Source organism: Bombina bombina, chromosome 2 (genome assembly GCF_027579735.1).
Source record: "Bombina bombina isolate aBomBom1 chromosome 2, aBomBom1.pri, whole genome shotgun sequence".
Classification (NCBI taxonomy): Eukaryota; Metazoa; Chordata; class Amphibia; order Anura; family Bombinatoridae; genus Bombina; species Bombina bombina.
The window spans coordinates 1,201,754,429-1,201,770,667 of record NC_069500.1 but is presented as its reverse complement, the minus strand read 5'-3'; the positions used below and the strand labels follow the sequence as shown (position 1 = coordinate 1,201,770,667).

At 39.9% G+C, this 16,239-nt stretch overlaps 1 protein-coding gene across 5 annotated transcripts in view; it reads right to left on the bottom strand.

Moving 5' to 3' along the window:
* The window catches only part of MTUS1 (microtubule associated scaffold protein 1), a 938,324-nt gene that overhangs the window by 494,899 nt on the left and 427,186 nt on the right, over positions 1-16,239 (bottom strand). For all 5 annotated transcript variants that reach the window (XM_053703914.1, XM_053703911.1, XM_053703915.1 and 2 more), the window contains one exon: positions 9,105-9,242. In XM_053703914.1, coding sequence (XP_053559889.1) covers positions 9,105-9,242 — 138 coding nt within the window. The remainder of the gene's footprint in view (positions 1-9,104; positions 9,243-16,239) is intronic.

Below are 16,239 nucleotides of genomic sequence, written 5' to 3'. Positions count from 1 at the left end.
TAAATTTTAAACTGAACACACTTTATTACTGCAATTGCGAAAAAGTATGAAGGAATTGTTCAAAATTCACCAAAATTTCACCACAGTGTCTTAAAGCCTTAAAAGTATTGCACACCAAATTTGGAAGCTTTAACCCTTAAAATAACGGAACCGGAGCCGTTTTTATATTTAACCCCTTTACAGTCCCTGGTATCTGCTTTGCTGAGACCCAACCAAGCCCAAAGGGGAATACGATACCAAATGACGCCTTCAGAAAGTCTTTTCTATGTATCAGAGCTCCTCACACATGCATCTGCATGTCATGCTTCTCAAAAACAAGTGCGCAATAGAGGCGCGAAAATGAGACTCTGCCTGTGATTAGGGAAAGTCCCTAGAGGATAAGGTGTCCAATACAGTGCCTGCCGGTTATTTTACATAATTCCCAAGATTAAAATAATTCCTCAAGGCTATGAAGTATAAAATATGTTTATATATAAATCGATTTAGCCCAGAAAATGTCTACAGTCTTAAAAAGCCCTTGTGAAGCCCTTTTTTTCTTTCTGTAATAAAAATGGCTTACCGGATCCCATAGGGAAAATGACAGCTTCCAGCATTACATCGTCTTGTTAGAATGTGTCATACCTCAAGCAGCAAAAGTCTGCTCACTGTTCCCCCAACTGAAGTTAATTCCTCTCAACAGTCCTGTGTGGAAACAGCCATCGATTTTAGTAACGGTTGCTAAAATCATTTTCCTCTTACAAACAGAAATCTTCATCTCTTTTCTGTTTCAGAGTAAATAGTACATACCAGCACTGTTTTAAAATAACAAACTCTTGATTGAATAATAAAAACTACAGTTAAACACTAAAAAACTCTAAGCCATCTCCGTGGAGATGTTGCCTGTACAACGGCAAAGAGAATGACTGGGGAAGGCGGAGCCTAGGAGGGATCATGTGACCAGCTTTGCTGGGCTCTTTGCCATTTCCTGTTGGGGAGGAGAATATCCCACAAGTAAGGATGACGCCGTGGACCGGACACACCTATGTTGGAGAAAAAATCACTTTTTGAAAAAACGTTACTGTGTCTTTAAATAATAAAAAGCACACACTTTTTTCCAAATCACCAAAAAACATCCGATCTTTATGAAAATTTCACCACATGATCCTAATGCTTTGAAATGATTGCACACAAATCAATTAACCCCTTAATGACCAAACCGGAGCAAATTGCAGTAAACAACCGGTTTAACACACTACAGCACGGTGCCACAGTCTTTGCTGTGGCCCTATCTTCCCTTAGGGTTATTTGTAGCAGAAATATAAGCCTCCTTGATGTCCTCCTGCACTCTCAGGACTCTACACGTGAAGCTGCATGAAGCTGTCTTGAAAATCAACTGCGCAACTGAGGCGGGGAAATGAGGCCCCCTCCCTCTTCAGTCCAGAGTTATGGGGCCTTCCTGAGTCAGACTAGGCGTCTACTAATATGCCAGGCGTAATAAAAACCCCAAAAGTGTTTACAACGTTTAAAACACTTGAATAAATATAAGATTCCAATAATAAAATAATCGATTAAGCCCATCACAGTGTCTACCAGTATTTAAGCCCTTAACTGAAGCCATCCTTCTATACTGCGTCTCAGAAAATGGCTTACCTTCCCTCATGGGGATTTCTGTCAGTCTTCTAGCATTACCAGGTCTTGTTAGAAATAAATGACTGAGCATACCTTAAGCAGTTAAGCCTGCAAACCGTTCCCCCTAGCTGAAGTTCTCCGGTACTCAACAGTCCTGTGTGGGAACAGCAATGGATTTTAGTTACAACATGCTAAACTCTTTTTCCTCTCAGCAGAAATCTTCATCACTTTCTGCCTCAGAGTAAATAGTACAAACCGGCACTATTTAAAAATAAACTCTTGATTGAAGAAATAAAACTACAAATCTAACACCACAAACTCTTTACTCTCCCGTGGAGATGCTACTTGTTAGAGCGGCAAAGAGAATGACTGGGGGGGCGGAGCCTGAGGGGAGCTATATGGACAGCTTTGCTGTGTGCTCTCTTTGCCACTTCCTGTAGGGATTGAGAATATCCCACAAGTAAGGATAAATCCGTGGACTGAATACACCAAGTAAGAGACATACTGTGAGGGATATTAAACAACTTACTGTAGGGTGTCTGCCTCCTCCTGGTGGCTAGGTTAAGAATTCCCAATAGGAAGAAGTTTTGTGGACTCACCGCCATTTAAAAAGTGGAGAGTAGCTGATACTGCAGAGCATGAAATGCTGACCACAGCAATAGTAGATGAGCCCCTCCAAGGAAGGGGACGCATTATTACAACAATCTATCCCAGGATCTTTCAAATTTAGACCAGGGGGGTTATCAGTTATTTGTAGAGCACCAAAAGATTCCACAGTTCTCTGGCAGATTTCACTTGGAGTGCTGTGAATGCCATTCACTGGGAGTAAATATACATGGTTGGCTTATTTTCCCTACTTTGTCCAGGTAGATACTCTGAGGAGCCAAATGGGTCTCCGATTGGTTAGGCAAGCCCTACAAATGAGATGATCACAGCACAAGGTTAAAAAGGGACATTGTACACTCGATTTTTCTTAACATTTTGCTGATTTTCAGACTCCTAATCAAGCCCCAAAGTATCAGAAGTAGACTGAGGTCTACAGATTACTGCTTGCTCCTGCTTGTTTAATCTATCTTCATATGCAGGAAGGGGGGGGGCGGGGGAGTGTCTGCTTTTCCTGCTTTCCCAGCCCCTTTACCTGGGTGTCCCAATCTAACCTCATCAACTGTGCTAAACTGGGTGCTTCAAAGTAAGTTTTTAATAGGTTTTATACTGGATTTTTACATCAGTATCTGTGCATATAATCCTTTATAGTAGGGTTTACTACATGCAGTCCTATAAAAATTAGTGTACACTGTCCCTTTAACCTACTCCTTTGGAGTAGGTAAGGGAGCGGATAGATGGGAGGGTTAAAAGCTCTAGGACTATAGGAGTGGGTTTGCCTCAGTCCACAAAATGATCAGGGAATGAACAGACCATCTGATCATTTTGTGGACTCTCACCATCCTTTTAAGGAGAAGTGCGTGAAGTGCATTCTTGAATAGAAATGTACAGTTGCCTAATTGTACAGCCGTACAGAATTTAAAGGGACAGTACACTGTAAAATTGTTTTTATATTAATGTATTTTCAATGACTCGTTATACCAGCTTCAGAGTATAAAATGTACAAAAAAGAGGAACTGTAAATATAAAATTCTGCTTTTATACACAAAATCACAAAAAGCACCAGAAAAATGGTGGGCCAATATAAAAGAAATTAATTTATCAGACAAGTTCTTACATAAATTATGTTTTCTTTCATGTAATTGGCAAAAGTCCATGAGCTAGTGACATATGGGATAGAAATACCCAAGATGTGCAAGTCCACAGAAGAGTCACTAGAAAGGGAGGGATAAAATAAAAACAGCTATTTTCCGCTGAAAAAAATTAAATCCACAAAAAAAATATGTTTTTCTCAAATTGAAAGAAAACAAAACATTAGCAGAAGAATCAAACTGAAACAGCTGCCTGAATAACTTTTCTACCAAAGACTGCTTCAGAAGAAGCAAATACATCAAAATGGTAAAATTTAGTAAATGTATGCAAAGAAGACCAAGTTGCTGCTTTACAAATCTGATCAACTGAAACTTCATTCTTAAAAGCCCAAGAAGTGGAGACTGATCTAGTAGAATGAGCTGTGATCCTCTGAGGTGGAGACTGTCCCACCTCCAAATAAGCTTTATGAATCAAAAGCTTTAACCAAGATGCCAAAGAAATGGCAGATGATTTCTGACCTTTCTTAGAACCAGAGAAGACAACAAATAGACTAGAAGTCTTCCTGAAATCTTTAGTAGATTCAACATATTTCAAAGCTCTTACAACATCCAAAGAATGCAAAGATCTTTCAAGAGCATTCTTGGGATTAGGACACAAGGAAGGAACAACAATTTACCTACTAATGTTGTTAGAATTCACAAACTTAGGAAGAAATTGAAATGAAGTCCGCAAAACAGCCTTATCCTGATGGAAAATCAGAAAAGGATACTCACAAGAGAGCAGACAATTTGGAAACTCTTTTAGCTGAAGAGAGCCAAAAGAAACAACACTTTCCAAGAAAGTAGTTTAATATCAAAAGAATGCATAGGCTCAAAAGGAGGAGCCTGCAAAGTCTACAAAAAAATTAAGACTCCAAGGAGGAGAGATTGATTTAATAACAGGCTTGATACGAACCAAACAGTGAATATCAGGAAGTTTAGCAATCTTTTTATGAAATAAAACAAAAAGAGCAAAGATGCGTCTCTACAAAGTACTTGCAGACAAACCTTTATCCAAACCATCCTGAAGAAACGGTAAAATTCTAGGAATTCTAAAAGAATGCCAGGAGAATTTATGAGAAGAACACCATGAAATATAAGTCTTCCAAACACAATAAAAATCTACCTTGAAACAGACTTACGAGCCTGTAGCATAGTATTAATCACTGAGTCAGAGAAACCTCTATGACGAAGCAGTAAGCATTCAATTTCCATACCTTCAAATTTAACGATTTGAGATCCTAATGGAAAAATGGCCCTTGAGACAGAAGGTCTGGTATTAGAAGTGGCCAAGGCTGGCAACTGGACATCCGAACAAAATCCGTATACCAAAACCTGTGAGGCCACGCTGGTGCCATCAGAAACGCATACGATTGTTCCATAATGATCTTGGAGATCACTCTTGGAAGAAGAACTAGAGGCAGAAAGATATAAGCAGGTTGGTAAAACTAAGGAACTGCTATAACATCCACCATCTCCGACTGAGGATCCCTGGACAGGTAGCTGGGAAATTTGTCTAGATGAGAAGCCATCAGCTCTAATTCTGGAAGACCCCACATCTGTACAATCTAACAAAATACATCTGGATGGAGAGACCACTCCCCTGGATGTAAGGTCTGTTGGCCGAGATAATCCGCTTCCTAATTGTCTACACCTGGGATATGCACCGCAGAAATTAGACAAGAGCTGGATTCTGCCAAAGAAAGTATCCAAAATACTTCTTTCATAGCTAGGGGACTGCGAGTCCCACCCTGATGATTGACATATGCCACAGTTGTGATATTGTCCGTCTGAAAACAAATGAATAGTTCTCTCTTTAACAGAGGCCAAACCTGAAGACCCCCTGAAAATAGCACAGAGTTCTAAAATATTGATTGGTAACCTTGCCTCTTGAGGTTTCCAAACTCCTTGTGCTGTAAGAGATCCCCAGACAGCTCCCTAACCTGAAAGACTTGCATCTGTTGTGATCACAGCCCAGGTAGGACGAACAAAAGAGGCCCCCTGAATTAAACGATGGTCTAACCACCAAGTAAGAGAGAGTTAAATGTTGGGATTTAAGTATATCAATTGTGATATCCGAGTATAATCCCTGCACCATTGATTCAGCATACAAAGCTGTAGAGGTCTCATGTGAAAACAAGCAAAGGGGATCACGTCCGATGCTGCAGTCATGAGACCTAAAACTTCCATACACATAGCCACTGAAGGGAATGATTGAGACTGAAGGTTTCGACAAGCTTAAACAAATTTCATTCGCCTCTAGTCTGTTAAGGATAGAGTCATGGACACAATTTATTTGGAAGCCTAAAAAGTTGACCCTTGTCTGAGAAATCAAGAAACTCTTTGGTAAATTGATCCTCCAACCATGTCTTTGAAGAAACAATAGTTGATTCGTGTGAGATTCGGCTAAATGTAAAGACTGAGCTAGTACCAAGATATCGTCCAAATAAGGAAACACCGCAATACCCTTTTCTCTGATTACAGGCACCGAGAACCTTCAAAAAGATCCTTGGAGCTGTTGCTAGGCCAAATGGAAGAGCGACAAATTGGTAATGCTTGTCTAGAAAAGAGAATCTCAGAAACCGATAGTGGTCTGGATTAATAGGAATGTGAAGATATGCATCCTGTAAGTCTATCGTGGACATATAATGACCTTGCTGAACAAAAGGCAAAATAGTCCTCAGTCACCATCTTGAAAGTTGGGACTCTTACAAAAAGATTCAAAAACTTCAGATCCAGATCTGGCCTGAATACATTTTCTTTCTTTGGGACAATTAATAGATTTGAATAAAACCCCAGACCCTGTTACTGAAACGGAACTGGTATTAATACCCCTGAAAGCTCTAGATCTGAAACACACTTCAGAAAAGCCTGAGCCTTCACCGGATTTGCTGGAACCTGAGAGAGAAAGAATCTTTTCACAGGAGGTTACTCTGAAACCTATTCAATACCCTTGAGAGACAATACTCTGAATCCACTGATTTTGAACAGAATCTGCCCAAATGTCTTGGAATAATTTCAATCTGCCCCCCACCAGCTGAACTGGATCAAGGTCTGCACCTTCATGCAGACTTAGGGGCTGGCTTTGGTTTCTTAAAAGGCTTGGATTTATTCCAACATGAAGGTTTCCAATTGGAACCAGAGTCTTTAGGGGAAGGATTGGTTTTATGTTCCTTGTTCTGTCGAAAAGAATGAAAACGATTAGAAGCTTTAGATTTAGCCTTAGATCTTTTATCCTGAGGCAAAAAAACTCCCTTCTCCCCAGTGATAGTTAAAATAATTGAATCCGAGAACCAAATAAATTGTTACCTTGGAAAGAAAGATAGTAATCTAGACTTAGATACCATGTCAGCATTCCAAGATTTGAGCCAAACAGCTCTTCTAGCTAAAATAGCTTAAGACATAGATTTAACATCAATTTTGATATCAAAAATAGCATCACATATGAAATGAATAGCAAGTTGAAGCAAACTAACAATGCTAGACAAATCAGGATCTGTTTCCTGTTGCGCTAAGCTATCCAACCAAAAGGTTGATGCAGCCGCAACATCAGCCATAGCACGCCGGAGAAGATAGCCAGAATATAAATAAGCTTTCCTTAGATAAGATTCAAGTTTCCTATCTAAAGGATCTTTAAAAGAAGTACTGTCTTCCATAGGAATAGTAGAAATAGCCCCATCAACTTTGGGGACTTTTTCCCACAACTCGAATCTAGCCGCTGGCAAAGGGTACAACCTTTTAAACCTAGAAAAAGGAATGAAAGTAGTACCAGGCTTAATCCATTCCTTAGAAAACACATCAGAAATAGCATCAGGAACTTGAAAAACCTCAGGAGTAACCACAGGAAGTTTAAACAGAATTTAAATGTTTACTAGTTTTGATATCAAGAGGACTAGACTCCTCCATATCCAAAGTAACCAACACTTCTTTTAACAAGGAACGAATATTCTCAATCTTGAAAAGATAAGTAGATTTGTTAGTGTCAATGTCTGAGGTAGGATCTTCTGAATCAGAGAGATCCTCAGAGAAGGATATTTCATTATGTTGTCGGTCCTTAGAAATGTCATCAATTTTATGAGAAGTTTTAAAAGACCTTATACGTTTATTAGAAGGTGGAATAGCAGACAAAGCCTTCTGCATCGCATCAGCAATATAATTGTTCATATCAAAAGGGATATCATGTACATTAGATGTTGAAGGAACAACAGAAACTGTACTAGTACTGATGGAAACGTTTTCTGCGTGCAAAAACTTATCATGACAACTGTTTCTCAGCTAACTTACAACATATACACTTAGCTTTGGTAGAACTGTGATCAGGGTTCTAACAGTTGCTTCTGAGACAGGATCAGATTGAGACACCTTGCAAAATGTAAAAGAAAAAAAACATTAAAGCAAAATTTACAATTTCCTTATATGGCAGTTTGAGGAATGGGAAAAAATTCCAACAGCATAGCCCTCTGAGCATATAGAAGGCAAGAGGCATATAGGAAGTGGGGTGAAAAATAAACTAATTTTTTTGGTGGCAAGTGACGCACGACGCAAAAGGAAGTTGAAATTTTTTTTGGTGCCAACAACATCTGGAAATGACGCAACTTGCGTCATAACAGACGCAACCTCGTGCAAGGAAACCTGGCATCAACTAAGATGCCGGAAATGACGAACTTGCGTCAAAGACGTACCTTCGTGGCAAAAAAAAATCTCACGCCAAGAATGACTCAAACAGCATTTTGCGCCCTCGCAAGCTTAATTTTGTGCGCTTAATTAAAAGAAAAAACAGCCCATTTGAAAAAAGGACTATACCCCAGGTAAAACAAATAGCTTCCTAAACATGCTTCCCAAACAAACTGACAGTCTGCAAAAGTAAATATACATAGACCTGACTCATGGCAAATATAAGTAAAATACATATATTTAAAACTTTATATTAATACATAAAGCATCAAACCATAGCTGAAAGTGTCTTAAATAAGAAAAACATACTTACCGAAAGACACCCATCCACATATAGCAGATAGCCAAACCAGTACTGTAAAAGTATCAGCAGAGGTAATGGAATATAAGAGTATATCGTCAATCTGAAAAGGGAGGTAGGAGATGAATCCCTACGACCGATAGAGAACATTTGAAAAGATTTCCCGCGAGGAAAACCATTAAATCAATAGGCGATACTCCCTTCACATCCTTCTGACAAACACTGTACTCAGAGGAATTGGGCTTCAAAATGCTTAGAAGCGCTTATCATAGAAATCAAGTACAAACTTACTTCACCACCTCCATAGGAGGCAAAGTTTGTAAAACTGAATTGTGGGTGTGGTGAGGGGTGTATTTATAGGCATTTTGAGGTTTGGGAAACTTTGCCCCTCCTGGTAGGATTGTATATCCCATACGTCATTAGCTCATGGACTCTTGCCAATTACATGAAAGAAAATTCATTTTATTACTTAACTATCCTGCACCCCACTGAGTAATTTCTTCTGCTAGTTGTGTTTACTTAAGCTATTCAATAGCTGAGACTCCAGTATTAAAACTTTCAGTATAGATTGGGAAACCACAAACTAAATCAGCTATTTCAAAGGCCAAAATAGGGGTAAATGAGCTACTTGTAAACAATTTAATACACTACAGCAGGTAAAATGGATCACTGGGAACAATTTAAATTGGAGAAAGTTTTTGGGTGAACTGTCCCTTTAAGCAATAAAATAAAAATGTAATGTGCCAATGTTCTCTACCCAATAAACAAGCATAAACTTGCAAGCCTACCTGTTTGTGCGGCTTTAAGACTCTGTGACCGATCCCTTGAAAACGTGGATTTTGAAGGCTGAGCCACTGAGGCACCGTTTTGTCGTGGCCATTTTGCAGGTACATCTTCAATTTTGATGCCGCTGATGCCTGCTGTAGCTGTGAAAAACAGTATAGTGGGGTTTAAAGGAAGGAAAAACATCACAAAACATGACAAAAATGTCCTGAACACAGATTATATGATATTTAGTGATTTCAGATAATACATTTTTTTTTTTTTAAATATAAAATGATTAATACAAAGATAGCAAATAAAGAGAAAGAAAAAAACTAAAATAACAGTTTTCAGCTATTTGGAATCCAAGTACAAACAATATTGGATTTTGAACAATGTGAAGCTACCAAAGCAAACCAAAAGAATTTCAAATGATTCACACAGTTTGTAAAGTTATTCCTTTGTATTCCTCTAACTGCAAATAAATATACAAAGTACATAACCAGCACAAATGAAAAATCAGAATCAATACTTAAATAAAATTCAGTGATCTGGGGCGCGATTCGATATACGGCATAGTTTTTGGCGCAAGCGAGGGAACCCGCGCCACCCGTAGTTTCACCTTGCACATCGGGATATTACAAATATGGTGCCAGCAGTTGCTGAAGTGCCGTAAGTCGGACAAACTAGCGATGTCCAGAAATAAGCGTAAGTAAAAATTTCCGGAGTCGCCAGTGACTGCCGTCGCCTACAAAAACTAACTAAAGTATTAAATCTCCCGTAACTGTCTAACACGCCTCCCAAAAATAGCCCGACATGTATACCCCTCTATCCGCAATCCCCCCTCTCACTCCTAACAATAAATGTATTAACCCCTAAGCCGCCGCTCCCGGACCCCGCCGCCACCTATATTATATGTATTACCCCCTAATCTGACCCCCCTACACCGCCGCCACCTATATTAAATTTATTACCCCCTAATCTGATCCCCCTACACAGACACCACCTATATTAAATATATTACCCCCTAAATCTAAGTCTAACCCTAACACCCCCTAACTTAATTATTATTTAAATAAATCTAAATATTAACTAAATTATTCCTATTTAAAACTAAATACTTACCTATAAAATAAACCCTAAGATAGCTACAATATAATTACATTGTAGCTATTTTAGGGTTTATATTTATTTTACAGGTAACTGTATTTATTTTAACTAAGTACAATAGCTATTAAATAGTTAATAACGAGTCCACGGATTCATCCTTACTTGTGGGATACAATACCAAAGCAACAGGACACGGATGAACGGGAGGGACAAGACAGATACCTAAACGGAAGGCACCACTGCTTGAAGAACTTTTCTCCCAAAAATAGCCTCAGAAGAAGCAAAAGTATCAAATTTGTAAAATTTGGAAAAGGTATGAAGGGAGGACCAAGTCGTAGCCTTACAAATCTGTTCAACAGAAGCATCGTTTTTAAAAGCCCAAGTGGAAGCCACCGCTCCAGTAGAGTGAGCTGTAATTTTTTCAGGAGGCTGCTGTCCAGCAATCTCGTATGCCAAACGGATGATGCTTTTCAGCCAAAAAGAGGTAGCCATAATTTTTTTACCCCTACGCTTCCCAGAATAAACAACAAATAGGGAAGATGTTTGACGGAAATCCTTGGTCGCTTGTAAGTAAAACTTCAAGGCACGAACCACTTCCAAGTTATGTAACAGACACTCCTTCTTAGAAGGATTAGGACACAGAGAAGGAACAACAATTTCCTGATTAATATTCTCATTTGAGACAACCTTAGGAAGGAATCCAGGTTTAGTACGCAAAGCCACCTTATCAGAATGGAATATAAGATAAGGGGAGTCACATTGTAACGCAGAAAGCTCAGAAACTCTTCGAGCCGAAGAGATAGCAACTAAAAATAAAACTTTCCAAGATAATAGCTTAATATATATGGAATGCATGGGTTCAAACGGAACCCCTTGAAGCACATTTAGAACTAAATTCAAACTCCAAGGCGGAGCAACAGGTTTAAACACAGGCTTGATTCTAACTAAAGCCTGAAAAAAAGACTGAACGTCTGGGACATCCGCCAGACGCTTGTGTAGTAAAATTGACAAAGGAGAAATGTGTCCCTTTAAGGAACTAGCCGATAATCCCTTCTCCAATCCTTCTTGGAGAAAAGACAAAATCCTAGGAATCCTAATCCTACTCCATGAGTAGCCCTTGGATTCGCACCAATAAATATATTTACGCCATATCTTATGGTAAATTTTCCTAGTGAAAGGCTTCCGAGCCTGAATCAAGGTATCAATGACCGACTCCGAGAATTCCCGCTTAGATAAAATCAAGCATTCAATCTCCAGGCAGTCAGTTGCAGAGAAATTAGATTTGGATGTTGGAACGGACCTTGAATGAGAAGGTCCTGTCTCAGTGGCAGTTTCCACGGTGGCAGAGATGACATTTCCACCAGGTCTGCATACCAAGTCCTGCGTGGCTACGCAGGCGCTATCAAGATTACAGAAGCCCTCTCCTGTTTTATTCTGGCAATCAGACGAGGGAGGAGAGGAAAAGGAGGAAACACATAAGCCAGGTTGAACGACCAAGGTACTGCTAGGGCATCTATCAGTACTGCTTGAGGGTCCCTGGATATGGACCCGTAACAAGGAAGTTTGGCATTCTGACGAGATGCCATCAGATCCAATTCTGGTGTGCCCCATTGACGCATCAATGCCACAAACACCTCCGGATGGAGCTCCCACTACCACGGATGAAAAGTCTGATGACTTAGAAAATCCGCTTCCCAGTTCTCCACTCCTGGGATGTAGATCGCTGATAGATGGCAAGAGTGAGCCTCTGCCCATCGAATTATCTTGGAAACCTCTATCATCGCTAGAGAACTCTTTGTTCCCCCTTGATGACTGATATATGATACAGTCGTGATATTGTCAGACTGGAATCTTATGAATTTGGCCAAGGCCAACTGAGGCCACGCTTGAAGCGCGTTGAATATAGCTCTCAGTTCCAGAATATCGATTGGTAGTAGGGACTCCTGAGTCCACACACCCTGAGCCTTCAGGGAATTCCAGACTGCACCCCAGCCCAAGAGGCTGGCGTTAGTAGTCACTATGAACCATGCTGGTCTGCGGAAGCACAGTCCCTGGGACAGATGATCCTGTGACAACCACCAGAGAAGAGAGTCTCTAGTCTCTAGATAAAGATTCATCTGAGTAGATAAATCCGCATAATCCCCATTCCACTGTCTGAGCATGCACAGCTGCAGTGGTCTGAGATGAAAGCGAGCAAACGGAACGATGTCCATCGCCGCTACCATTAATCCAATGACCTCCATACACTGCGCCACTGATGGCCGAGGAATGGACTGAAGTGCTCGGCAAGTGGTTAAGATTTTTGACTTTCTGACCGCCGTCAGAAATATTTTCATATCTACCGAGTCTATCAGAGTTCCTAAGAATGGAACTCTTGTCAGTGGAACTAGTGAACTCTTTTGTATATTCACCTTCCACCCCATCCGTGTGAGATTTGGCTAGCTGGTAAGTTGACGCCTGAATCAAAATATCGTCCAGATAAGGCGTCACTGCTATGCCCCGCGGCCTTAGGACCGCCAGAAGGGACCCTAGCACCTTTGTGAAGATTCTGGGAGCTGTGGCCAACCCGAAAGGAAGGGCCACAAACTGGTAGTGTTCGTCCAGGAAGGCGAACCTGAGAAACTGGTGATGATCTCTGTGGATAGGAATGTGAAGATACGCATCCTTTAAGTCCACGGTAGTCATATATTGACCCTCCTGGATCATTGGTAAAATAGTTTGAATGGTCTCCATCTTGAATGATGGGACTCTGAGAAATTTGTTTAGGCAAATTTCTGTTTCCTCTTTTTTGGGAACCACGAACAGATTTGAGTAAAATCCCTGCCCTTTTTCTGGTTTTGGAACTGGACAGATTACACCCATGGTATATAGGTCTTTTACACCGCGTAAGAACGCCTCTTTTTGTCTGGTCTACAGACAAACGTGAAAGATGAAATCTCCCTCTTGGGAGAAAATCCTTGAATTCTAGTAGATACCCCTGGGTCACGATTTCTAATGCCCAGGGATCCTGAATGTCCCTTGTCCAAGCCTGAGCGAAGAGAGAAAGTCTGCCCCCTACTAGATCCGGTCCCGGATCGGGGGCTGCCCCTTCATGCTGTCTTGGTAGTAGCAGCGGGCTTCTTGACCTGTTTACCTTTATTCCAGGCCTGGTTAGGTCAGACTGACTTGGATTGTGCAAAATTCCCTTCCTGCTTTGTGATGGAGGAAGCAGAGGGTCCACCTTTAAAGTTTCGAAAGGAACGAAAATTATTTTGTTTGGCCCTCATTTTAACCGTCTTATCCTGAGGAAGGGCATGGCCTTTACCTCCAGTAATGTCGGAAATGATCTCCTTCAGTTCGGGCCCGAATAGGGTCTTACCCTTGAAAGGAATAGCTAACAGCTTAGATTTTGATGATACATCAGCAGACCAGGACTTAAGCCATAACGCTATATGCGCTAAAATGGAATAGCCTGCATTCTTTGCCGCTAATTTAGCCATTTGAAAAGCGGCATCTGTAATAAAAAAATTAGCTAGCTTGAGAGCCTTAATTCTATCCAAAATATCATCTAATGGGGTCTCAACCTTAAGAGACTCCTCTAGAGCCTCAAACCAAAAAGCTGCTGCAGTAGTTACTGGAACAATGCACGCTATAGGTTGTAGAAGAAAACCCAATTTCTTTAACAGACCCTCTAATTTTTAATCCATAGGATCCTTGAAAGCACAACTGTCCTCAATAGGTATAGTTGTACGCTTAGCCAGGGTAGAAATAGCTCCCTCCACCTTAGGGACCGTCTGCCAGGAATCCCGAATGGTGTCGGATATGGGAAACATTTTCTTAAAAGTAGGAGGGGGAGAGAACGGAATGCCTGGTCTATCCTTAGTAACAATGTCAGAAATCCTTCTAGGGACTGGAAAAACATGTAAGAAGGTACCTCTAGATATTTATCCACATTTACACAATGGTACTGCGACTTTAAGAGAAAAAAGCATACAATTTTTCCAAAACTGCTTTAAAAGGTTTTAACACTCACAATTTTGTCATATAAGTGTCTAATCTGGCAGCCTAAGATTGCACCACGAGTAAGGGACTATTAACCCGTTATTAGCAAAAACGTTACCAAAAAAACGTTATGAGAATAAACTATCAACCCCCTGCAACTCGCCATAGCTCTGCTGTGGCGCCTACCTGCCCTCTGGTGTCTGAGAAGTACACTCACTTCGATAAGGCTATCTCTTCAGTTGTGGCCCACCGGAGCTGGAGCTTGCTGTCTTTATGTGAAATAACACTGCGCATCTAAGGCGCAAAATTAGGCCCCGCCCATCATAAACGATGTCTCAGCCTAGTGGAAAAAAAAACGCTGTACAGCATTATAGGGACTAGCCATGTGGGTTTCCATATACCCAGTACAATTTGTCAGCCATGTGAAACCCTCCAGTGCCATCAAACACACAAATGTTAGTATCAGAAAAAAAACGTTATTTGCCCCTGCACATAAATCGTTTTCACACAACCCTTATGCAATCAGTGACTTAGTTATAGCCCAAATATAACCGGTCCCAGTAACATCCCTTGTCAGTAGGATTACTGCTTACCCCTTCCCTCATGGGAACAATGTCAGCCGGTTCTGAAATACCCCAGTCTCTTCAGAAAAAAAAATGACTGAACATACCTCAAAGCTTGTAGCATAAAGACCGTTCCCCACACTGAAGCATCTCAAGTACTCCTCAGCCATTCTGTGGAAACTCCTCTGGATCTTAGTAACCAATGCTAAGATAATCAACCTCCAGGCAGAAATCTTCTTCCATATGCTGCCTGAGGAAAAATAGCACTCACTGGTACCATTTAAAATAAAAAATTCTTGCTTGAAGAAAATAAAAAGCTATCATTTTATCACCTCTTTCACTTTACCTCTTCCTATTACTTAGTGTAGGCAAAGAGAATGACTGGGGGGTGGAGTCAAGGGAGGAGCTATATAGACAGCTCTGCTGTGGTGCTCTTTGCCACTTCCTGTTAGCAGGAGAATAATATCTCACAAGTAAGGATGAATCCGTGGACTCGTCGTATCTAGTAGAAGAAATAATTACAAAATTACCTGTAAAATAAATCCTAACCTAAGTTACAAATACACCTAACACTACACTATCAATAAATTAATTAAATAACCTAAACTATATTAAAAAAAAACACTAAATTACAAAAAATAAAAAAAATTACAAGAATTTTAAGCTAATTACACCTAATCCAAGCCCCCTAATAAAATAAAAAAAATTGCCCAAAAGTAATCAGCTCTTTTACCTGTAAAAAGACCCCCCCCCCCCCCCCCCCCATTACAACCCACCACCCAAACACCCCTACTCTAAAACCCACCCGGCAACGCCCCACAAAAGGCCCTTTTAAGGGCTGGTAATAGAGTTGATTACTTTTGTAATTTAGTTTAGGGTAGGGAAATTTTATTATTTTGTTTTTTTTTTTATTTTATTAGGGGGCTTAGATTAGGTGTAATTAGCTTAAAATCCTTGTAATATTCTTTTATTTTTTGTAATTTAGCGTTTGTTTTTTTGCAATATAGTTTAGTTTATTTAATTGTATTTTAGTTTAGATAATTGTAGTTTATTTAATTAATTTATTGATAGTGTAGTGTTAGGTGTATTTGTAACTTAGGTTAGGATTTATTTTAGAGGTAATTTTGTAATTATTTTAACTAGGTAGCTATTAAATAGTTAACTATTTAATAGCTATTGTACCTAGTTAAAATAAATACAAAGTTACCTGTAAAATAAATATAAACCCTAAAATAGCTACAATGTAATTATTAATTATAATGTAGCTATCTTAGGGTTTATTTAGTTTTAAATAGGAATAATTTAGTTAATATTATTTAGATTTATTTAAATAATAATTAAGTTAGGGGGTGTTAGGGTTAGACTTAGGTTTAGGGGTTAATGTATTTAATATAGGTGGCGGCGGTGTAGGGGGATCCGATTAGGGGTTAATATATTTAATATAGGTGGCGGCAGTGTAGGGGGATCAGATTAGGGGTTAATATATTTAATATAGTTGGCGACGGTG